Genomic DNA, 25,143 nt, shown 5'->3' on the forward strand with positions numbered 1-25,143 from the left:
ACCTAAGCACCTCGGTACTGTATCTGCTTCTCTGCCATCCTCTGATGTGCCTTTCTAATCTCAAGATGTACATCCTCTTATAATATCTTCCATAACAGAAAAGAAGGACTTTCTCTTCTCAAATTGTCTCCCTTCTTTCAAGGAGTAAAATCTTCTCCAAGCCTTTGCCATCTTTCATTTTCATATTACTAGCCAAAACACATTTACCACTAAGGTAATCATTGGTTAAGAGGGAATGGATTTACCAGGATTAGTTTTTACCCATTTCAGTACAGCCTCCAAAATTCAAGGGAGATATCCACCTCCCCTGAGTGCTTGACTATCTTTTGACACCTAGACCAAATCAGTTTTTAACAGCAGGAGTAAAGAAGGACCAGCTATGGAAAGGGAACCAATGACATCTGCCACATTTGTGTTATGGTGATCAGCCTTTACCCTCTTTCCTTGGGAATCTAAATTTTCTTATGAATAGGTGACAGACTATCAGAGTGATCTTCAACACAGATTCTAGGCCAGATTTTCTGGGTACCAACTTGCAAATTATTCAACATCTCTGTGCCTGTGGTTTTTCTACTTGTTAAGATGGAGAGACATAATAGCACCTACTTTATAAGGTTGCTGTGAGAATAGAAAAAATAGGTTAATTTGGGAAATGCTTTCTATATAAGGTTCTCCAGAGAAACAGAACCAATATAGCATGTGCAGTGTGTGGGGGAATGATTAATTATCTCTTGGCCCACATGATTACAGAGACAGAAAAGTCAAAAGATCTGCAGTCAGTACGCTGGAGAGCTGATACGTCATTTTCCAGTCTAAGTCTGAAAGCCTAAGAACCAGCAGAGCCAGTGGCAAAAGTGCTAGTCCAAAAGCTAGCAATTTCAAGACCCAAGAATAGCCAATGTGACAGTTCAAGGTCAAAAGCCAAAAAAGACCAGTGTCCTGACTCAAGTAGTAAGACAGAATGAGTTCCTTCTCTATAAGCATTTTTTGTTTGTTAGGTCTTCAGTTGACTGGGTGATGTTCTCACATTGGGAGGGCAATCTGTTTTATTCAGTTTACCAATTCAAAGGTAAATGTCATCTACAAACATCCCCACAGACGCATTGAGAATAATGTTTGATTAAAAATATAACCCAGTTGTGTGAGGCACTGGGTTCTATCCTTAGCACCACATAAAAATAAATAAAAGTATTGTGTCCATCTACAACTTAAAAATATTTTAAAAAATAAAATATAGCCCAGTTGACACATTAAAGTTAATCATCACATGCTTAGACCTTTTAGTATACTATATGTATTAGTTATTATTTTATAATCTATAAAAATATTAAAAATATGAAATGTAGTTTGAGAACTAGTTCTGTTTGTATAACCATGGTGAATACTTATTACAGAAGTATTTGCTTTCTAAAATTATTTACTACATAAGAGTAAATTTTCCAATATATTTTCAATTTCAACCAATTTAAGAAACATTTCTTAATATCCATTATGAACCATACTCTTGTCCAGATACAAAGTTAGATCTGAGAATTTAATGGGTAATTCTATGTGTTTTATAAAGTTACATACTTCTACAATGTAGGAAAAAACTGAATAAAGTAAAATATAATGGGGTATCTCAGTCAAAGATCATTTGTAGTAGTGTATTCAGATATCTCTCCCTGGATAAGAGTACAATGAACTGTAAGAAATCAGCTTCAAAGAATAGATAGACCACAATTTTCTATTCAGTTACCAGAGCTAATGCTTACTTTCAACTCCCATTTTTTTCAACTTCTACATTATTTGATGAGATTAATCACCACCTTCTGATCTAACTTGAAATTATTTTTTATCATCCAAACTAATATTATATCATGGCTTCAGCAAACCTACTTTCTCCTGATTCACCGCTACCCTTCCTCACCCCTTTTCATCTGGCCCCTTCTCTGACTTCTCACCCTGAGTCTGTCCCTACAGTATCAGTTTCTGGTGTTGAGCTTGCACCCTCTCCTTCAGGTGAATTATCCTCTGTCAATGCATATTTGCACAGCTTTTCTTTCACAAATATTTGTCTCTGGTTTCATCTTCTCTCTAGAGCACACCTGGTCAGTATTTCTGGGTGGGCACTGAACCCTGCCTATGAGTCTCTCAACATGACAGAACAAAATTCTTTCCTTTAAGTCTCTTTTCTTTCTTATATTAAACTAATTACTTCATTTGTTTTTCACTAACATCAACATATCTGTCTAAATGATTAGATGTAATGAAATCTGAATTCATGAAGCCTTCTATATTTTTAAATTGTTTTTTAGATTATCATCTGTGGAAGACAGATCATCTGTAGTTATTTGTCTCAAAGCATAGAACTAAAAGTCGTTCAGCATTATATTGGACAAGATGGACAAGCTGTAGTTCGAGAACATTTTGACTGCCTCACAGCCAAACAAAAATTACCTTCGTACATATTAGAAAACAGTGAACTGACAGAGTTGTGTGTGAAGGCCAAAGGAGATGAAGACTGGTCAAGAGACGTGTGCCTAGAATCCAAAGCCTCTGAGTATAGCATTGTCATCCAGGTATGAGAATGAGAATATGAGATCCAGGGATGAGAATCTAAAATAAAGCAGCTTTAAAATTGAAATCTTCTTTATGGAAAGACTTGGCCCCATCGATCCACTGTGCATTTGCTTTATGCCATGATGAAGTCTGGTTTTGCATAGCTGTTTTTGTTTTTGGTGGCTTTTTATCTAACTTGAAATTATTTTTTATCATCCAAACTGATATTATATCTGTGTCTTATTTTGATTAGTGAGTAAGCAGTTCAGTATTTAATAGAATCCTCTGCTATCTCATGTGCAGGTGCCATCTTCAAACAGTTCCATTATTTATGTCTGGTGTACAGTTTTGACTTTAGAACCCAACTCTCAAGTGCAGCAACGAATGGTGAGTGCTTTCCCAATCCTAAAATATGGTATATGACTCTGACCTTTCCTGTTCTGAAATAAATTAAGGTCACAGTGACCCAGGGAAGAGATTTATTACAAGTTTGTTTCAGCATCAAACAGCTGGAATACTGCAACAAAGTAAATATGAAAGTTGTTCTGTCCTTTTATTTTTATAGATTGTGTTCAGCCCTCTTTTTATCATGAGAAGTCATCTTCCAGACCCCATTATCATACATTTGGAGAAAAGGAGTCTGGGATTGAATGAAACACAGATTATTCCAGGAAGAGGGCAGGAAAAACCACTGCAAAACATAGAACCTGATCTTGTACATCACCTAACATTTCAAGCAAGGTATTAGCAAAATACATTTTTTTATATTCCTAAGAGAAATTCAGTAGAAAATTAACCTTGTACTGTAGGGGGCTGGAGGAACATTAATGGAATTTTTATCTTAGGAAAATGTTATTTTATTCTCTTATTCTCCTCTATAGTTTTAGATAAAATTCATTCTTTCTCATCAAGATTAGAAATAAGAGTTTTGTTTTTTGGGTGTCTCCCCTGCCCTTCTCCCCCTTTCGTCCTCTCTTTCTCTCTCTCCCTCTTCTCACCCTCTTCTCTGCCCTCTTTTCCTCCTTCCATATGATTGCCTACACTCCCATTCTCAAGTGTGTATTATTCCTTTATAATAAAAATGTTACTACTCAAAACAAGGGAAAGAAAGAAAGAACCAATCAGGAGAGGTCATCAGAAAATATAATTTAGTTTAAATTTAAATGACACATGATTTCTGTAGTGGAAGAAGGCATGACTTGAGATCTCACCCAAGCAGGGTCAAGTGAGAAGGAAAGGCCAAGGCCCAAATCATCCAAAAACTATCATACTTTCCTAAATCACTGAAAATGGACTCAATCTCACTTAAAAGTATGATTCATAGTACATTTTTAGGGCTTTTTTTAAAATAAATTGTAGACCACTTAGAAATCTAACACTTATTTTTTTTCCATTTTCTAGAGAAGAATATGACCCTTCAGATTGTGCTGTCCCCATCTCAACAGCCCTAATTAAACAAATAGCCACTAAGATACACCCTGGAGGTACAGTTAATCAGATCCTTGATGAATTCTATGGGCCAGAAAAATCTCTCGAACCCACATGGCCCTATAATAAGAAGGATTCTGACAGGTAATAGTCTTCAGCTATCTTCTTCTATACACACTTATATATTAAGAAATGACTGTTAACAAAAATATTAAGATCTCATAAATAGTGTGAAAAAGGTATTTGCATGTATTTGTGAGATTCTGATCTTTTGTCATCTAGTAGGTATATTTATAGATATATTTTTTTACTCATAATGTACAACATAATTGCATGAAAAGTTGCTTTTCCTGCTTGCAAATTCAGCATTGAATGACTGATGTGAAGAGGTACCCTACAGGAGCATTGTGTGTCTGGAATCCTTAAACGTATTTCATGAATACTGAGGTCATCATATTTCATTGAGTCTCTTGGATGTGGTATTTGGAACAGGAATGAACAGCTGAGTCAGTGGGATAGCCCAATGCGAGTGAAGCTCTCGATCTGGAAGCCATATGTTAGAACTTTGTTGATAGAACTTCTGCCCTGGGCCCTGCTTATCAATCAGTCCAAGTGGGACCTCTGGCTGTTTGAAGGAGAGAAGATTGTTCTACAGGTTCCTGCTAGCAAAACTATTATTCCTCCTAATTTTCAGGTACTATAACTTTTGAAACTAACATAATTCTTCTCACTCAACAACTAGATTTTATTCTGAGGTTGCATTTATGATTTAACGGAATGAATCCATTGTGGAAAACTGTCCTCACAGATATATACATAAGGAATCCGGAATGTTCTTTGATATTCAAAGATTTTTCAGATGTCTTTCCCCCCCCCCCATCAGCAGTATTCATGGTTGAGTTATCATTAAATTTGGATAACTTGTTCTAATTACATACTCATTTCTATTGTGTGCGGGATATTTGACAAGTATTAAGATTGATCTCTCAGTGTGTTAAGGATACAGAGTTGTACTATATGCTAACCCATCCCCTTGATAATCTTTGCAATTCTTAAATTCTGTGAATTCTGTGAGGTATTGAGGATTTCTGAACCACCATTTTTGTCAGGCTCCTTTTCCTTTATATGTATATAATTGTATGTCCATAATTATGAAGGATTATCCAGTTACTAATTAAAACAACATGGAATTATTAGTGACACAGGGAGGAAAACCTAATCACAAGATAAAAATTTCAGAAGATTTTGTATTCTAATTTATAAAACTAACTTTATAAGGATAGACCATTTCAAGTAGACGTAAATCTGAGAAAATAAAGTAACTCTTAAATAAAATATTTTCCTAATAGAGAACAACTTCAGAGTCCTTTTTCTTTTTTTTGCATTCCAGTCCATAAACATCTTTATTCAATTGCATTTTTCATTTTTTAATAATCAAATACTGTTACCTTATAGAGTTGGAATGTTGACCTGTATGGACCCATTATTGCATGTTATTCTCTTGTCAAGTGAGATGAAACCTTCAGTCTTTAAGACTTGTTATTTATAGGGTAGTCACATCTCAAGTTTGGTTTTTTTCTCCTGTCCATAAATATGAATTTCATTGTGAATCAAAATTGACATTAGAAACAAAGATAAAATGTATGTTGCCATTATAAAAAAAAAAGTGGAATGATATTTGGTTGCTTTAATGGACCTATTATATCATATGAGAAAAGATCCTGGAGATTAAGATTTAAAAACATACCAAAGTTAAGAAAAATTACTTTATAATTAAGGCATTATTTTTCCAGGAAGCTTTTCAGATTGGAATATATTGGGCAAATACAAACACTGTGCACAAGTCAGTAGCAATTAAACTAGTCCATAACCTGACATCTCCAAAGTGGAAAGATGGAGGTAATGGTGAAGTCGTGACATTGGACGAAGAAGGGTTTATTGATGCTGAAATAAGACTTGGTGCTTTCCCAGGACATCAGAAGGTAAGGTCAGAGTTGATTTGGCTCAAATCAAATGTGCCATCCCCTTAAGCTATTCAATATAAACCTACCTTTTCTTTTTAACCCCTTTTTGGTATTACATATTCTACTTAATACATAGCAGTAAAATACTTTATTTCTTAATATCTTAGACTTCTGTTTTACAATATATTTTTCCTTTACCAATGATAAAAGTTGTGTTACATAATTTATCCAATAACTGCTCTATTTCAGAACACTCAGCAATCACTTGATTTATATATAGTATGTGAAGGGGAATGAACTTATTCCAAAATATCTACAAATTGTACTTGGCCTCCTTTTTTTAGACCAGGAAGTAAAGTTGCTAACAGTCTAAGCATTGAGTGAAAGTACAAAGCCTCCTACAGCAGAGGTTATATTCCTACAAAGGGCATCCTGAGCAAAATGATGTGGGCCAATTCTGTTTTCCCCGTAGAACCAATGTTTTAAGAGGGAATTCCTATAACAGTTTTCAACTGACAGACTTCAACAGTTCTTCAACAGTTGACTAGTACCCATGTTTTTAGAGATTGCACACACACACACACACACACAAATATTTAAGTAGTTATTTAGATAAATATAAATGGTGTATGCTTTTCAGCATAAATCTAAAGTCTATGAAAACTAACTAGATGAATAATATAGCAACTAATCACATTAAATTGTATGTATGAATGAATAATATCTAGTGTGACATGTGGAAGTCTCATGCAGTACTTAAAATTATCTTCATTATTTTAGCTATTCCAAATGAGAAGGAGAAGGGGTACTTTATCAGAATAGTAGAATTCAGGATGACCTTTCTTTGGGAAGAAGTTGTTTTGAGCACCTTTGAAGAGTCTTTTAAGAAAAGTTAGGGTTCTTTGGTCATTTTTTAAGAAACAAATTTCCCTGAAACAAGAAATTGGTCTTTCTTCAGTGTTCAAGGCTGGTATCCATTTCCTCAAGGTTGTCTGGGCAACATATGTTTATGTTCTGCCTGCCTGCCAAAGCGCTGTAACATGGGTGTAAATGGCAAAGAGCTGTAAGCATGAATCACCCAAAGTTGAATAGTTGTAAGTTGAGAACTGCCATCAAAACCTGGAAAAAAATGTTACACAATATAGGCAAACACCCAATACCTCTAGCACCTCACAAAGGAGCCACAGCAAGTGCTAAATAAATACTTGCAAATGAATGAATGAATGAACTAACTATTGGAATATATAGTGATGTTCAATTATTCTTAGTAATAACTCTCAAACATTTCAGTCTCAGGATTCCTTTATATGCTTAAAAATTGTTGGGGACCCCCCCCAAGACCTTTTGTTTCTATGGGTTCTATCAGGTTTTACCAGATTGTAAATTAAGAGAAATTTTTTAAACACAAGAATTTAAACATATTCCATTAGCCATCAGAGTTGTGTCATGGTATGTCATAATAGCCTCAGGGAAATTCCACCATATGCTCATGAGGAAAGTAAAGTGAAAAGAAAAATATAATGTCAGTATTATTATAAATTTAGTTTTGAACTTAATACCCCTTTCTGGAGATCCTCCATATGAGCTCTAGCCACCCTCTGAGGACTGCTGCTCTGAGATTGCCACTTACTGGACAGCTAACCTTAGGCAGGTATCCCTCCAAGCATCAGTTCCACATGGGATGCAGGAGTGCAAGGAGACAGTGCACATACTGGTGAGGAGCAGCACTGCAGAGCCAGACCATGTAGGTTCCAGCCCAGCCAGACCTTGACAAATGCTGAACCTCTGCATCTCACTTTCATCTTCTGTAAAATGGGGATAGTAGAAATCACCCTATATAGTTACTATATGAAGGAATTTGTGAATTAATATTCATAAATTACTTAAAACAGGTGGGGAGCATGATATAGCAATACATGAAGGTCAGTCATATTGTTTCCTTCATCTTCATTGTCACTTTTAAAGGCACTCTGTGAGGTCACTGCTGTGGTACTTGTGAGAAGAAGGGTTGCTGAATTGAATCCTGTTAAGATGAGTAGGAATTTGTTTATGTATAAGTGCTTTATAAATATTGTATGAGGTAATCTGTGAAATAATCTGAAAACAAATCTCTTGTCTACACTGTACAACAGTAGCACAAGTAACTGGCTTGCTAAAGTACTTTGCTGTCAACGCTGGCCTTGTATTGGCCAGGGCATTTTGAAGACTGAAAGGGATGCTATTAAGTACTCTGGAAAAAGGTAAACTGGTACTATCATGGACAAAGCAATAGATAAATAATCTTTAAAGAATAATCATATGGCTTATAATGTTGTAAAAATTGCCCTTTCCTCGATTATCTTACAGTTGTGTCAGTTCTGCATTTCTTCTATGGTACAGCAAGGTATACAGATTATTCAGATTGAGGACAAGACTACAGTAATCAATAACACACCGTATCAGATATTTTATAAACCACAGTTATCTGTCTCCAAACCCCATTCTAGGAAGGAGGTAAGTTATTCATAACATAATGGTTTTGTCTATGTTTTGATGAATTAACAACAAATACGATCAACTTTTTATAGCCTAGGGCAAAGAAGGCTAGCACTGAATATAGGTAAAGAGAAATTCACTTATTTGGCTGTAATTAAAGCCATGGAGGCTATGTAATTAATGAGCAGAAATCCAACAAAACAACAGATCTTGACACTGCTGGATTAGTTCTGCCTGCACTCCATCTGCTCAGAGGCTCCAGCATGGTCCTCTCACAGGTTCAGTGAACCCCCACTAGTAAAGCAGTGGGCCAGCTCTGAGTTGCATTAAAAAAAAAAAAGAAAAGAAAAAACACATCTGTCCTGCAGGCTGCAGCAGCTGAGGAACTGGTTTGAGTTGCTGGTGTGGACGGAGGGCGAGAATCGAACTGAGCCACAGATCTGGGGCAATGAGCTTTGTGTTCACACAGAGAGTGAATGTGAAAGTGTACCAGCTTGTTTATGTTAACATCTCAATGGCAAAACACATAGAAAATACATCTGGGAATGTTGAGAGGAGTTTTTGACTTGGCTCTTTGTTCAATGAAAAAGAAAGTAAGGAGAGATTAAAAAAAAACTTAGAGTACACCAAGTAGTATGCAGCTATTTTATGTTAATGAAACTATCATATAAAAAAGCATTATCTTTCTTTACCTTTGTTTGCAGTTATTATTACCCCTTACTTTCTATTCCTAAAAATTGTATTAGAAGGATCGATTAGGATAAAATATTACACTTTTTTTTAGTTGACAGTGTATTGTGGTATTTACAAAAAGTGGAACAATAGAATTTCATCCTAGTTCATTGATAAAAATAAATTGGTGGCCAGAAGTACCCAGTTATTGTCCAGTTAAGAAGAGAGGTCAAAGGGCTGGGGTTGTGGCTCAGTGGTAGAGCTCTTACCTGGCACATGCAGGACCCTAGGTTCGATCCTCAGCACCACATAAAAATAAATGAATAAAATAAAGGTATTGTGTCCAACTACAACTAAAAAAAATAAATATTAAGAAAAAAGAATAGAGGTCAACAACATTTACTTTGACAAGAGAATTAGCCTTCATTTAGATAATTGCCCTACTTCTCACTCCAGGGCTTCCCAAGACTTTGGGCCAGATGACATTTCCTCATTTTTTTTTAAAAATACTTTTAGTTGTAGATGGACACAATACTTTTATTTTATTTATTTTTATGTGGTGCTGAGGATTGAACCCAGTGCCTCACACATGCTAGATAAGTGCTCTACCACTGAACGACAACCCCAGCCTGCATTTCCTCAACTTTAAAATGGGCATCATTTTGCATTCCTTGTAGGTTTTATGAGGATTAAATAAATTATTGTAAAGAAAAGGGATAGGTGCTCAGTAAATGACTGTAGCCAGCAGCATCTGCAGCATCAACATCACCCAGGACTCCCCATTTGCCTTGGCTTCCTGGAAGAAGAGAAAGACTCAATTTGCCCCTATAGCTGAGAAGTGTCCCCTTTTCCAACAATGACTCTGCTTCAGACAGGTGTAGGATTTTTCAAGAGGCATGATAATCCCTGGTCTCTTAAAGAGTGTGGAAGAGTGGGAAAGCCCAGACTGGAAGCAGGAAACTTGGCTTCTGGCAGGGCTGTGTCACTTCCTGGCTTTGTGCTATTGGACAGATAAGTCATCAGCTCAGTCAAAAGCAGCTTCCTACTGGACGCAGTGGCTTACACTTGTAATCCCAGTGGCTGAGAAGGCCCAAGCAGAAGAATTGTAAATTCAAAGCCAGTCTCAGCAATTTAACAAGGCCCTAAGCAACTTAGCAAGACCCCATCTCAAAATAAAATGGCTGGGGATTTGGTTAAGCATCCCTGGATTCAATCCCCATTACCAAAACAAAACAAAACAAAAACAAACAGCTTCCTCAGTTGTGAAATAGGAAATTCAAATATATTATTTATTATATTATTTATTATATATTATTGAAATATATTATTATCCCTTGAGATCCTTTTTAAGTCTAAAATTCAGCAACTCTAATGCCAGAAACAGTGTAAAATTCAATCAGAGTTTGCTCCTCCCTCAGGATGAGCCTTACATAAAATTTGTCTTCTGAACTCCCAGTTTCCTGTTCTGAATGTTATTCAGATCTGTTTTCCTAATATCTGCCACCACGCCACACCATTTCAGTGTAGCCATACCTATCTGTCCAAGGGGACTCCCTTCCCAGCACATGACATTTCTACGCCAGTAGCTTGGGGATTTTTGCAATACCTGGGAGAAAGAACTGTGCATCATCTTTTTAAATCACCCCAATTTTATCATTATGTGCAGCAAAGCAGACCCTGCTTCCACTGCTTTCACTGTTTCATTAGGGCTTTCTTGTGCTGATATTCCCACATTGCCAACTTGAATACACGGTTATGGTTTCTTAGAAGCTATGCTTTTAAAACTTAACTTGGCTGCATTGTTGTAGTAAGTGTGCCCTCTCTGTATTGTCTTTTCCCAGTATTTTCACGTTCCGGACAGTGCTACTTTCAGCATTTGCCCAGGTGGAGAGCAGCCGGCTATAAAATCCAGCTCCCTTCCTTGCTGGGATTTAATGCCTGACGTTGGGCCATCGGTGTTGGACACATCCTTGCTTCAGAAACAGATTTTGCTGGGCTTTTCTCCTGCCACAGGTGCAGACAGCTCACAGTGTTGGAGCCTGCCAGCTCTAGTTAAACAAGAGTTTCCCCGACAGAGTGTGGCAGTGCCCCTTGGGAATTCTAGGGAAAATGGATTCTGTACCAGGTATTTTACATATATGTGAATGCCCTTCTTTGCCTGTCAGTGTCACTGTTCCTGGAGATGCAAAGAGAATAGGTGCAATGCTCCATATATGTAAGACTAAATTTTATCTTTAATGACTTCTAGACATCATATATGTTGCTCAAATTTTGTGATCATATAATGGGTTGTCCCAGTGTAATGCTTATGAGATGTTTTGGGGGGTGTATGCATCTTATATTGGAGGAAATGATATTATTTGTACCATGGATAGTAGCAATATGTTGTAATGAAAAAGATTACCCTCTTTTAGGAGTTCTTAGCCTCTGTAAAATGGTGAGAAATTAAGGCTAAAATATAAGAAAATCAAGTTGGGAAAGCTTTTTCTTTTCTAATATTGTAATTTTACTTCAAGATAAAATTTTTCACAAAAATTGATCTAGAGAGAGAACTTAGATTAACATAAGCCACAGAAGACTCTCTGCTGTAGTTGTTCCTGCACACAAGTTGCTCCAATTACTGATTACCAATTATGCAAATAACAGGACAGAATCAAGGCAGAGACATGTAATGCTTTCTTCATACTGGACTTCTATTTTGTGGTTGTTTTGCATGCAATCCATCCTTTCTACAGCTGTCAGGAATAACTTATTTATGGTATATGTAACAGCTACAAAAGAAAACATATTGTGACCTTATGGGAGGTACCTTATGCTCATGATTATGAATTTATAGAATTTTGGACTTCAGCCATCCTAACTTTTTTGATATATACAAAGATTTAATAGTAATATTTTAAAAGATAACAGCTTAACTGGAGTTGTCCATAGTGGTAAGGCCCTATTCCACACCCACATCCTTTTTTCCGTCACAATGTTCACAAACATACCTGAGTTTACAAATATTTTCAGCCTTAACCCTGCAAAGAGGGGTTACTCTAATTTATATTATGGTTATGGATAATATTAAGCATGTTGAATTTAAGGAAGTATTCTTGAAAGGTATGCAACCTTCTGTCTATAAAACAAATCTTATTTTTACAGTAAAAGACAAAATTTGAAACAAAACTTCATTTGTAAATGAAGCTTAAATTCTAAGAATTATAGTATGAATTAATCTTATATATAAATATTAAATCTAAATAGTTAAAAAGGACTATACTTTAGCCTGGTCCCTAACTTTCATAGCTATCAAAAGAAAACTGTCTTGAGATTGGTTTTCCCAGTTCTTTCAAAATTAGTCTAAGAAAAGATCTTTCCTGTTTATCTAAGAACTTCACTCTGAAAAGGAATGTACTTTCTGCTCATCTCCCCATCTCCTTATCTCTTTCCCTCCCTCACTCTGTAGTACATATTTGATGGTATATCTCTCACCAAATGCTAATGCACAGTTCACTTTGGCATCTTAAACTAATATAATCTTTGGGAAGGACTCACATTGGCAAATAGAATAGATGGCAAACAGGAAGTTGTTTAATGTGCTATTAACCCATTTTAATCAACATAAACAAAGAACCACATTCAGCAAATTAACTAATTTCTGTGATTAATTCTAACAGTGTATATAATTCAGACTTCAGAGAGAATCTTTTTCCTGATTTGATATAAAATATCATTTGGTAGGCTGTAGTACAATAGGAAAGTTTCTCTCTTTAACACAGAGGGCAACCTGTGCTCAGGCAGCTATTTTTCTAACTCCTATCAATACACCTTTGCTCCTGGTGGTCAAAATGTAGATCCTGTAAAGTCTGACCATCTTGTAAAAATTGACAACAAACATTGTAAGTTTGCTTGCTGTTAGAATGTAAATGGACAGGCATCCACATTCTGAAGTAGTCCTTAAAGTAGATCAGCTCTTCCTTTACCAGAATTCACTGAGCACTTTTGGAGAAGACGGTACCTTGTCTGAGAAGTTTAAGGTACATATGAATAGAGGACAAAAGAGCTGGGGACAAGGTGAGCACAGAGTTAGCTATAGTTCTTGCTGAGTGGTAGAGTTAGGGTTTTTAATCTTTTAAATAATTTCTCACATTTTTTGGATATCTTATAATAAATATGTTACCTTTTAAAAATCAGTAAATATACAGTTCATGTATGACAGCTATTAAATGAAGGGATGGCTTCATTTTTCTGGAAAAATCTCCCCAAGGTATAAAAGAGAAGGCATTTTAGAGTTTGGAATATCGCTAATCCAAGTAAACACGACCAGGAGAGAAAACTTGCACTTTTTTCTAAACCATCTCTGTCATTTGATTTGATTCTGTTTTAGGGCTATAGCACTGACGTATCAAGAACACTTTGGAGTGACTTATTTAACCCTCTCAGAAGACCCTAGTCCTCGAGTCATTCTCCACAATAGATGCCCAGTTGCAGTGCTTATAAAGGAAAACATTAAAGGTATCTTTTATAGAACAGACTTTAAAGAATAAAATTTTCTTTCAGGAGGTTTATTTTTCTTTTATTTAGTAGTACATGTATTCTTTAAAGAATGTTTAAATAAAAGTATTGTAAACTTCTTAAGAAATTTATTTTACAACATTATGTTTAATATCCCTAAGTCTTTATCATTCATATCTAAGTCTGCATATGCCTTTTTTTTTATTTCAGACATCCCAAAATTTGAGGTTTATTGCAGAAAAATTCCTTCTGAGAGTTCAGTTCATCATGAGCTCTATCATCAGATTTCCAGTTATCCAGACTGCAAGACCAAAGACTTACTTCCTAGCCTTTGTTTGAGAGTAGAGTTGCCAGATGAAATAACTACTGAGTGGAGTGATGCTGTTGACATCAACAGTCAGGGGACGCAGGTCAGTGAGCCATATGTTCCTGCCCAGGCTCAAGGGAAACTTTCCCTCTCTGAGTCCTTATTGGTTCTTTATTTTAAATGCAGCTTTCTAAATGCTAAACTTGTCTCTGTGTAAGGGTACTTGTGTATCCATTTTTATATCCCCACATACTTAAATTCTTCAATACAAATATGTATCTGTAAAGTTTACTATGCAACTATTTACCAGGGGGAGCACCTAGAAAAAAATCAAGTCATCTTGAATCTACCACAGGTCAAAAATGAGGCACAATTATTAGACTTCTTTATTTAGAAGTAAATTCATTATCCAGATTTTAGGATGATCAAAATACCAACCTAAATTAATTCCCTTTTTTGAAAATTTACCAATTTAAAAACATACATTTTTCATACTAGTAAAACTCTGCAAATATAAGTATAGTTTTTAAAAACCTGAGTGGGTAAGATGTCCTGATTTGTTTGTCTTACTCTGAATGTTAGTGGTATTTTGTTGAAAATAGCACATGAATTTGTTACTTCCTTTTCTGCTATACTTGAAACCTACTGTTTGTTAAATGTGCAATTCAATGCCGTTAAATACATTTACCATGTTGTACAAGCATCACCACTGTCTATTTCTAAAACTTTTTCATCATTTCAATCAAACTCTGTGCCCATTCAATAGTAACTCCTCATGCCTCCTTCCCCAACTCCTAGAACCTCTATTCTTCTTTCTTGTCTATGAATTTGCCTGCTGTAAGTACCTCATAAATAAGGGGAATCGTTAACTATTTGCCCTTCTGTATGTGGTTTATTTCCCTTAAATTGTTTTCTTAAAAGCTCATTCATATTTTAGCATGTACAAGAACTTCATTCCTTTTTATGACTGAATAATTTTGCATTATACTTTTTTAAAGTTCTTTCACATTTATTTTAGTTCATTTGGTCTTATGAAGTAGATCCTCCTGTAATGGTTATAAAACACATATTAAAGTTATATTTATAGTAATAATGGTTATTATTTAATAATCACATACTCTGTGACAAGCATCGTGCTAATAAGCACTTTTGCTGTTATCTAAACTTTACAGCAGCCATACATGTTAGGTCTTGTTGCAGAAATAGAAAATAAGACCTCTGATTATTCTAATTCCCATTCCTTCAAGATGAAGACCTGGGATTTTATCCACATCTCCTGGCTCCAAAGTCCATGCTCTGAAACACTGTGCCACATGTGCTACTTCTTTACTTGGAATTCCTTAATTCCTCTTGCCCAGCCCTGAAGGCACATTCTTTCTCATCTCTTAAGATTCTCCCAAAGCCTCTGTGCAGTCTCCTTCCTCACCCTCTGGACCCCTCTATATTCTCCTATAACATCTATAGCATTTAGTTGCACTTCTATCTTTTTTTAATATTTATTTTTTGTTTGTTTGTTTTAGGTGGACACAGTGTCTTTTATTTTATTTTTATGTGGTGCTGAGGATCAAACTCAGTGCCTCACATGTGCTAGGTAAACACTCTACCACTGAGCCACAACCCCAGCCCTGTACTTATTTCTTTAAATGATTTCCTACTGCATCAAGATTCCTGGCAGTTAGGTGCATACTTTATTCTTTCCTAGACCACAGTAGAGTATCTGACAACACAGGAAGATCTTAATAAAAATTAATGAAATAAATGAATGTCTGAATGAATGAACTGAATAAGAAAATGAGATTGGGTGAAGGAGGCCAAAAGGGTCCCAGGTATGACCTGGGAAAACTCCAACTGCAAGTATAGAGCAGCAAAAGAAAGGAGGGAAAGGAAACAAGTAGCAGGAAGAGAACCTGGGTGGAGTGACAGGAAGTGTCCAGAGGAGAACTGTGACAGGATGGAAAATTCCGGAAGGATGCCAAGCAAGATAATGATAAGAAATTGTAAGTTCAGGAGTAAGTAGAAGTAAGGGAGTTAGAAGAGCAAGTGAGTGTTGTTCTCTCAAGGAGCATGGCCATAAGAAAATGAGATCAGTGGGGAGGAGATGCTACATACTGTGGGAGACAAGCCCAGCAAGGAGAGTGGAAAATATGGGCAAAATGTGCCCAGAGACATAAGTCCAAGGCACAGGCAAAGTAGTTGAGCTTGAATAGAAAGACCACTTGTTTCTCCAGTGGGACAAAGGGGTGAGAATGAGCACAGGTGTAGATAGAAACATGTGGAGGGATGAGGCCAGGAAATTAGTTGAATTGGTTCTCAGTGCCTCAAGTTTATTTGTGAAGTGTGGAGTGAATGATCTGCCAAGAGAGGGAAAGAAGAAGGGGTCTGGGGAGAGCAGTAGCCGTGGAAACAGATGAAGGATCTGGCCAAAGATAGACAAAAGAATGAATGAGCAGCTGGCAGGACTGCACTCACCCTGGACACCTGCACTTGTAGCAGCCAGGGGTGTGCTTTCCATCAGCCGTGCTTATTTGAAAATCTGTGGAGTCCCTGCAGCCCCTGGAGATGTTCCCAGTCTTGTTAATTTACAAAATGAACACTGTAAGCTTCTCAAGGGTTCCTAAATTCCCCATCATTGGTTTGAAGAGTTTTGAAATCTTGCTTATATGTGTCTCAGGAATTCTTTACAATAGGCATATGCCTGCCAAACTATTTTGGGGACTCCTATTCACTCTAAAGTTCCTCACACCTTTGTAGTCAGGGATACTTCAAAGCTCAGGGGAGGCACTCCTTCCAACACCCCGATCATTCATGGTCGGAGGACCCAGCAAAGTCTCAGGTTCCCATTAATCTTTTAGGAGCTGTATGCCATATGTCCTTCAGACTACGGTGCACTTCCTCCTCTGGAGAAAGACATGTTTCAGACCCTCACCAACATTCTTTCTGTAATACCCCAGGCATATAAATCACTAGGGAGAGAGGTAACTCTGTCCCTAATGAAAGAGCAGTTTTGGGGACGGGTGGGTTTGTCTTCTAGGAACCTCCCCTCAGCCCTTGATCTGAGAGAAGGGATATGAGTTTCAAAGCTGGCCTAAACAAGCACAATTAAAACACCAAAAGATCTCCATTATACCTCAAGGAAGAAAACTGCATTGGATTTTTTTTTAGTCCTACATAGGTCCCTGGGCTCAGTTTTGTAAATAAGACAATCTCATATAATTTTAAATGCAGTATATGAAAGAATATACACAAAAAGGTTTATAATTTCACAAACAAGCATTGTTTGTATCAAGAGTTATCAAAGAAGAGCTCATAACAGGCAGGCCACAAAATCTAGATTATAAAGTTGGTATGGGCTTTCGGGAGTTGTGTCCTTGGATCTTGCACCTGGTTAGAAGACATCTCATGGATGTTCAGCCAGAGGCCCAAAAGTAACAACTGATTACCATGTGACAGCAGGTGGTAGCCTGACTTAGGAAGAGAAACCTCTAGGTTCTTGACAAATAAAGGCAAAAGAAATAAATTTATACTGATCATTTATACAGATCCTATCAGCAAAATAGGTTAAAATCCTATCATAGTGCATGCAATTTCAATTTCTAATAGAAACATTATTTTTGACAAAAGTTAGGAAACATTACTTTGAAAAACCAAAACAAGGTACAAAGAAAGCAATAGAAGTTTCCACTTAACAAAAATATTGTAAAGCTTGCTTCATTCATTCAATCAACAAATAGTTACTGAGATTCTAATATGAGCCAGGCATTAAGTTTGGTACTGGGACTACACAAAATGCACTGAACAAAAACAAAACACAGCTCTTGCCCCAGGGAATTTATGTGTGGGAAAGGTAAATAATAAGCAAGTAATCACATGGAGAGTTGTATTATCATAAACTCTGATGGGAGCAATGAAGGAAGGGAATAAGTGTGCTATAAGACAGTGCAACAGGCCAGTTTGAGAAGCCAGGGAATGTCTCTGGGTGAGGGACTTTTCATCTATGCCTTCAAGGATATGCAGACATGAACTTCTGAAAAGTATTTTATGTGCCACTGAAGAATGAGCAAAGTAGAATGCTTAGTCTGAAAACCACCTCCCTTCCAAATTATCCCTTTGCAGGTGAATTTCCTTGATCCTAAAAGGATCAAGTGAATTCTCATGATCTTTAGCTCTTAAGGGAAGTATTTAGTGTGGGGTCAGGGTCACTGCTAGTCTCAAATTGTTTATGTTTGAGAGGGGAAATGTCATAGAGTTACAGTTTGTGTTATATGGTTCTCTGCCATTCAAGTGCTCTCCCACACAGTCCGTATTCTGTCATTTGTTCAAAAAATTTTATTGAGGGTCTATCAAGTACCAAACCCTTTGCTTTAAATAAGGCATTATCCCTATCTTTAAGGACTTAACTAAATACATCCTGTAAAGGACAATAATGTTTATGTTTATTTACTGATGAGAGGTTTGAGGTTTAAAGAATAATCAGCAAGGTAACTTATAGCTGAGCAGGATCAGGCTGGCACCAGGCTCTGCTCATGGATCTCCCAAAGCTGTTTCTTTTCTATACCAAACTGAGGTCACCACTGGCCGTCCTCTCTAGTCCTGCTGACTGAAGATACTGCTGCCTGAAAGCTCATCAAAGCACAGGTTAGAGAACACTTTCTAATTACCCCTTTACCCAGTGTAAGAGTGCCTGCATGACATTTTAGAAGGTCCCATTGTCATAGTCATGGCTTCGTCCAGTGTTGACTATAAGAAACTTTCTTCCTAATCCAACTGAAAACTCCCTCAATAGCATCCACTCATTCATCTTTGTTTTGCCCTCTAGGGTTGTTTCAGTACAGCCACACTGTAATTTTTTGAGGGAGGCTTCAACGTCTTCTCTAAGTGTTCCCTTATCCAGGCCAAACATTTCTGGTTCCTTGAGTCACTCCTTTAGGAAATGTGATTTCCAGACCCATCACCAGTTACCCTTGTCTGAACACACCAGTGTGTTATGTTCCCTCTTAAAAATCTGGCAGCCGGAATTACATGCAGTATTCCAAATGTGGTCTAACCAGCTATTACCTCCCTGTGCTTCCATTAATAAAGTAGAAGATTGACTTCACTTTTTATTAACAAGTTCAGACTGTTTGTTATTATTGAACTTGTGGTCAACCACATCCCCCAAGTCTTTATCGTATGACTTGCTATATAGTTGACTTTTTGAACTCAATGACAGGACTTTACATTTATCCCCAATAAATTAAGTCTTGTTGCTATTGGCCTAGTCCAGCTTGTTGAAATTACCATTAAAAAAAAATTGAGATGCTGTCATCTAACATATTAGGTATCCATGGTAGCTTTATGTCAGCTATAGATGTGGTAAGTAAGCATTCTTCATGTTCATCCAAGTCATAGTAAATATGTTGAGCAGGACAAGTCCAAAGCCTACAGTATACTGTGGAGGCTCACTGGAGACTTCCCTCCAGTCAGCCAGTAACACGCCAAACTACATCATCTAGCCCACAGTTTTTAGAAAATACACCTAAAAGTACTTTTAAACTATAATGTGTAGTATCTTATCTGTAAGAATGTCATGAGGTACTTTGCTAAGTTCTTTGATGAACCAGAACTCAAAAGAGTGATCAGCCATCAAGTAAACATCACACAGAGGTGAACCCAGGCACAGATGCTTAAAGTAACAGGTGGTAGTTTTCAGAGATACATCTACCTCCACCCAGGGATTTGTATATAGAAAAAATAAAAGGTTGTCAATCCAAGTGAGGTTCTGATTTAGAAAATCTGTAGTGAAGGTATTTTGATTTCTTGCTTACTTCTCTTACCTCCCTTTACCACCCCACACATCCAGGCCAGAACAGAGAGCAGCAAGTTGGCACCCATTTCTGAAAGCCTGCCTAGTCCCCGGGTCTAGAGTCTTTTGTGTGCTTATAGTTTGTTCTGGCTAAGTCACAACTGCTCCACAGATTCTCCAGAATGGGGTTCCTCTAAAATGTTTTTCAAAAAGTATACGGAGAAAAAAATTATATCCAGAATATCTACTTTTTTCTTTTCTTCCTTATCTAACATTTTCTACTTTAATCATCTTAGAAATTCATCTCCCTTCTTTTCCTTTCTGGAAGATATAATTCATCTCATAGGTCTAGCTACTATCTATCACCCATCACTCCCAGACCTACATATATATAAAATCTCCCTCATATCCCTCCTAAACTCCAAATCTGTGTCCTAAACTGCAAATCTGTGTTTCAGCTACCCACTGATCTTCAAGCATCTCACACTAATGTGTCAAAAACCAAGATGATCATTTCCCAGATCACAAGCCAGTACAAAAGCCTTAAGTAATATTGATATAAACTAGTACTGAATTGCTGTTTTTTTTCTCAAGAACTCTAAAAGTATTTGCATTAGTCCCTGTTACATCCCATTAAAGTTTGATGCTATCTGAAACTCCTAGAGGTGATTTTTGCACAGTGTAACTCAACCTGGGATTCAAACCCAGGATGGCCTGGCTTCTAAACCTGGCTTCTCCCCACTATATCCCAGTGCCTTCCTTTTTCTTCCTTCCTTCACACATCCAGTCACTCAGACATGTCTCTGGAATTTGGTACCTTCTCTCTTTTTCAGGCCTTTGTTTCATCTCAGATTTTAGGAATAGCAGCTTAAAGGATGTCTCTACCCTTAAGTCAGTGTTCATAACTGCTCCCAAAGAGATTCCTAAAACATGGAGTCCAGCTCAGAGAAGGCTCTCCAGTCTTCCAGACCACTTAAAACAGACCACATGTCAATTACTTAGCATACATGGAAATCTCTAGTTCCCTTTCTTCAAAGACTAAGAAGTCGAGCAGTCTTGCATATCATGGTTTGCCTAGTTGCAAACATGGTTTGCCTCTTACAAACTACTTCCATGGACATGTAAGTAGTAGAGTTTTAATTTACTCCTTCACAAAATAAGAGGTAGAGTTTGGGTTTTCTCATTATTGTTTGTTTTTAATGAAAAAAAGTTTTAGCTAAAACTCAGCTAAACAAGAAAAATGCCTAGTTAATGTATCTTCAGATCATTTTAGACAAATCAATTCACAGCACATGTATTATGCCACTAAAGCTTGAAGGTGCAAAAGCAGGAGAGGAAATGATCATCTTTTATCATTTTTAAGACTAAGTAGAATTCCATGAGGGGAGGAAATGATCTTTACAAAACCAGGTGGATGAACAATTTTGGTTGTGGAAAGGTAGCTAGAAAAGGCTAGAGGTAAGAGAGAGAGATGGCTAAACTCTCAGACTTTCTAAGAAAGGAAGTAAAACTTTGAGGTAGGGCAGAGAATGAGTCAAGTGGAAGCAAAGGAAAGAGGCCCAGTGAGATGTACCAATCATAGGAATTGGAGCCCAGTTGAAGAGAGAATTCATGAAAACTGAAGATTTTAATAACCAGGATAACTATTGTTTAACTTGGCTGAGAGTTTTATAACTCCCTTTTAATTTATCCCTATATCTTCACATATAGCCTATTGGGGGGAAAATGCCAGCAAGGTGGAAAATAGACTTTTAAAAATATTTTCCATATTCCATATTCCCTTTATTTTCTATCTCTGCATAACTTTTTTACTTAGTAAAATTAAATTTCACTAAGTAAAAAATTAAGTTGGTATAATTTTTTTATTGTCTTAGATATAAATTTTTAAAAATCATTTTTAAAATGATTTTTAAATTTTTAACTGAGTACATAGTAAAGCACAAGTTTTATTTAAGTGTATCTTCTTTGTGATTATATTGGAAGATGATGTGCTAAGAGGAAGGCAGGACCTAGGCCTTGAATGATATTCTTATATCCACATTAAGTAAGAGAGAGCTTTACTGATCAGAGTTCTTTAACACAGATTCAAATAGCAAAGCTCAGAGACTCCCCAGGTCTGTTTTGTGGTTAAGGCAGCAAGTATGTTAGTATATATTGCCTAGAGCCTTCCCTGCCCCATATACTAGTAGCGAAAGTAAACATGACCGCATGATTCAGGCCTGGCTAGGTTGTTTCATGATAATGAAAAACAACAACAACAGCAAATCCTCTTGACCGTTATTCATTTAGTTCATTCTTTTCCCACATATAGAACAAACAAATATCTATTCTTCCAAGATTATAGGCAGTCACTACATCACACTTAAAGTCCAGTACTTCTGAGAGATGTTCAGTCTAGATATGATTCTTTTTGATCTACAGACATCTGAACTGATCTGCCTTGCCCTCCTGTTTCATAGCATATCTCCAATTTGAAACCAGGAAGAATGAGACATATGTAAGCCTCTTGCCAATAGCAATTCTGAAATTTTTCCAGGTACATTTCTGAATAGGGTTTATACCCTGGAAGCAAGAAACCTTCTTTGACAGCCCTTATTTCTACTCTTTTTTTAAAAAAAATATTTTTTTTAGTTGTAGATGGACATATAATACCTTTATTTATTTTTATGCGGTACTGAAGATTGAGCCCAGTGTCTCACACGTGCTAGGCAGGCACTGTACCACTGAGCTACAGCCCCAACCCCTTATTTCTACTCCTGAGAGTACTCTTACCAATGTTGTTCAGATTCCTGGATCCACTCTCTAGGAGGGATCTTCCTGAGCCATGTGAAGCTTGTCTTCAGCCTCACATAATCAGTCTCTATCAATCTAGGTTCATGAGTATATTGGACCATAGTAATCTCTCACAAACTCTGTGTACTCCTTACCTATTTGATTCTTGAGAATTCCGTATTCTAGTTACCATATCTCTTGTCCTTTCTAAGACTTGATTCTTTGCTGTCTTGCTTCCTTACCTTTTTATGAATTTAAGAGAGCTTCTATGGAAAAAATTATACCCTTAATCTGATTCCATTTGTCAGTTTAACATTAAAATTTTTAGCAGTGAGTGTGATGTTTGTGATGAGTCCTAATGCCTTCACGTTCAAGGGCTTTCTGATTTTATTTGTTATGTTTGGGGTTTTTCCCTTCACCTGTTTGAGCTAGTATGACAAAATACCATAGACTGCGTAGCTTATAAACAACAAAATTTTTTTCTCAATGTTCTGGAAGCCCAAGATCAAGGTACATGCAGATTGATGAGGTATCTGATGAGGCCTCACTTCTGGTTCATAGATAGCCACTTCTCACTGTAACCTCACAATAGTAGAAGGGAGAGGCTTTCATGGGTCCCCTTTATAAGGGCACTGATCCCTGCCTAATAGTGTCATCTGTGGGGAGATTAGGATTTCCATATATGAATATAGAAGGAACACATTCAGACCATAGCAGGTTTAAAACCTTTCTAACTTTGCAAGGTCTAGAATTTCTAGACTCTCTCTATTCTCTTTCATTTCTGTTTGCAACCTGGCCATTTCTGTCCTGAGCTCATCTCTTTGTGATTACATTGCTGGAAGCCAACAGCAGCGAACATATACTACTGAACCTCATCTTCTAGAGCTACAAATTTATTAGGTTTATGATCCACCTCTCAAGTAGCCTCAGGCAACTGCTTTACCTAGATGCTTGGACATTTCAAAATGAATCCCTATTTTTGTAGCTTTCAAATGCCTAATTTTAATGCCTGACCACTAATCCAGGGCACAATATTTTTGGTTTTTGCTAGAACCCTTTTCTATTTACAAGTATCTACATTAGTATATAAACTAGGTCATATTGCCTGTTGTAATCCTGGGTTTACTTCTTGTCATGCTACATGCCAGTATCTGTCATAAAGGGGCTCTGTTCTACATGGTCACTCAGGGATCCAGGTTGATAAAGACTCCATCATCTTGCATCTGCAACATTATAACAAGTCAACCCCAAACCTACTGGCTTAAAAAAAAAAAATGATTCTGGCAGTTGACTGAGTTTCCTGCACGGTGAGCCTGGATCACACTTGCAGCTGCATTTAGAAGGGGAGTTGCAGGGTTTGGAGGAGAACCTCAGCTGCAAACTCTGGGCAGCTTTCTCACCACGTGGTCTTTCCTCCACGAAGAGACTAGACCAGTTTCCTTACATGGCATCAGGAAGGCAGATTCCAGTAAACAAGCTTTTTCAAGCTTCCCTTTTGTTGATGTCATGTTAGCCAAAGAAAGTCAGAGCCAAACCCAGTGTCAGTATAGGAAGGGACTACACAAGGGCATAGATTCTGGGATGTACAACTCATTGATTATGTAACAGTCTACCACAACTATCAGAGCAGGATTCTGCAGGCATTTTTTTTTCAACTGGACAGTACTTTAAGCTTTGCAGGCCATATAGTCTCTACTGCAACTTCTCGGCTCCTTTATTAAATAGAAGCAGTATATAAACAAATTGAGCATAGTTCTGTCCAGTGAAACTCTATTTTCAGTAATAGGTAGTGGCCTCTCACTGACCTGAAACAGAACCCCTTTATTCAGTCTTTGCAGCAGCAGGAGACAGATCGTTCTTCTATGCACAATGCTACCTTTAGCACAATGGCCAAACTAGTCACATGGCCAAACCAAACAGCAAGGGCAGGAAGTACAATTCAGCTTTGTGGCTTTAAGAGGAGGGAACTGGACATGGGTGCCACTAGAAGTCATACCTCAGGAACCACCTTCAGAGATATCCAGTCAAATCATCCAAGGACCAGGCATTGGTATAAGCACTGAAGAAAAGGGACATAAAACCTTTGCCTTTGTGGAGCACATATGATCAGTGCCTAAGAGGGGAAAGCTCCGCAGGCACCTCTGCCCTGGAGCTGGCAGTTCTCATCTCCTTATCTATGCACTTGGCTTTTTTGCCACCTAGGCTGTGAGCAACCTGAGCGTATGACTTTTCTGGTAACTGATTCTTTGTGGGTACTGTTTAGGTGTTTGTCAGGGAATTAGTGAAATGACTGAATAATCAAACCATCAGACCAAAGCAAAGAGTTCCTTTACATTTCCGGAGTCAGGGTACATATGCCTAATTTCTCTTAGGTACGTAGTTTCCTAATCACTACAACTGCACTATGCAAAGGCTTCAAGTTGTGAGTTGCTCCACATGAGAAAGGAGACAAGGAGAGAAGCCATGGATTCAAGTTTGTTTCATCCATTCTCATTGTGGGGACAAGGAACACCTAGCAAAATCTCTCTCCAGAGTCCAGGTTTTTGGCCAGAAGAAAAAGTACCTTAAAAGCTTAAGCTAATTTGCTTGCTTTTGAATCTCTCTAGCAGTTAACAGAATTCATCAACTTGCCTTGTCTTTATTATCTTAGAACAGTTACATGTTCTCATTTTATAATACCTGAAGATGACTCTAAATGCCCGAAG

At 37.2% G+C, this 25,143-nt stretch overlaps 1 protein-coding gene across 3 annotated transcripts in view; it reads left to right on the top strand.

Moving 5' to 3' along the window:
• Vps13b (vacuolar protein sorting 13 homolog B) overlaps nt 1–25,143 on the top strand; it is a 736,334-nt gene that overhangs the window by 684,816 nt on the left and 26,375 nt on the right. For all 3 annotated transcript variants that reach the window (XM_076835849.2, XM_076835851.2, XM_076835850.2), the window contains 10 exons: nt 2,298–2,561; nt 2,845–2,928; nt 3,107–3,282; nt 3,943–4,113; nt 4,462–4,663; nt 5,763–5,951; nt 8,280–8,426; nt 10,922–11,205; nt 13,450–13,577; nt 13,788–13,987. In XM_076835849.2, the coding sequence (XP_076691964.2) occupies nt 2,298–2,561; nt 2,845–2,928; nt 3,107–3,282; nt 3,943–4,113; nt 4,462–4,663; nt 5,763–5,951; nt 8,280–8,426; nt 10,922–11,205; nt 13,450–13,577; nt 13,788–13,987 (1,845 nt within the window). The remainder of the gene's footprint in view (nt 1–2,297; nt 2,562–2,844; nt 2,929–3,106; nt 3,283–3,942; nt 4,114–4,461; nt 4,664–5,762; nt 5,952–8,279; nt 8,427–10,921; nt 11,206–13,449; nt 13,578–13,787; nt 13,988–25,143) is intronic.

The sequence above is a fragment of the Callospermophilus lateralis genome, chromosome 16, assembly GCF_048772815.1.
Source record: "Callospermophilus lateralis isolate mCalLat2 chromosome 16, mCalLat2.hap1, whole genome shotgun sequence".
NCBI lineage: Eukaryota > Metazoa > Chordata > Mammalia > Rodentia > Sciuridae > Callospermophilus > Callospermophilus lateralis.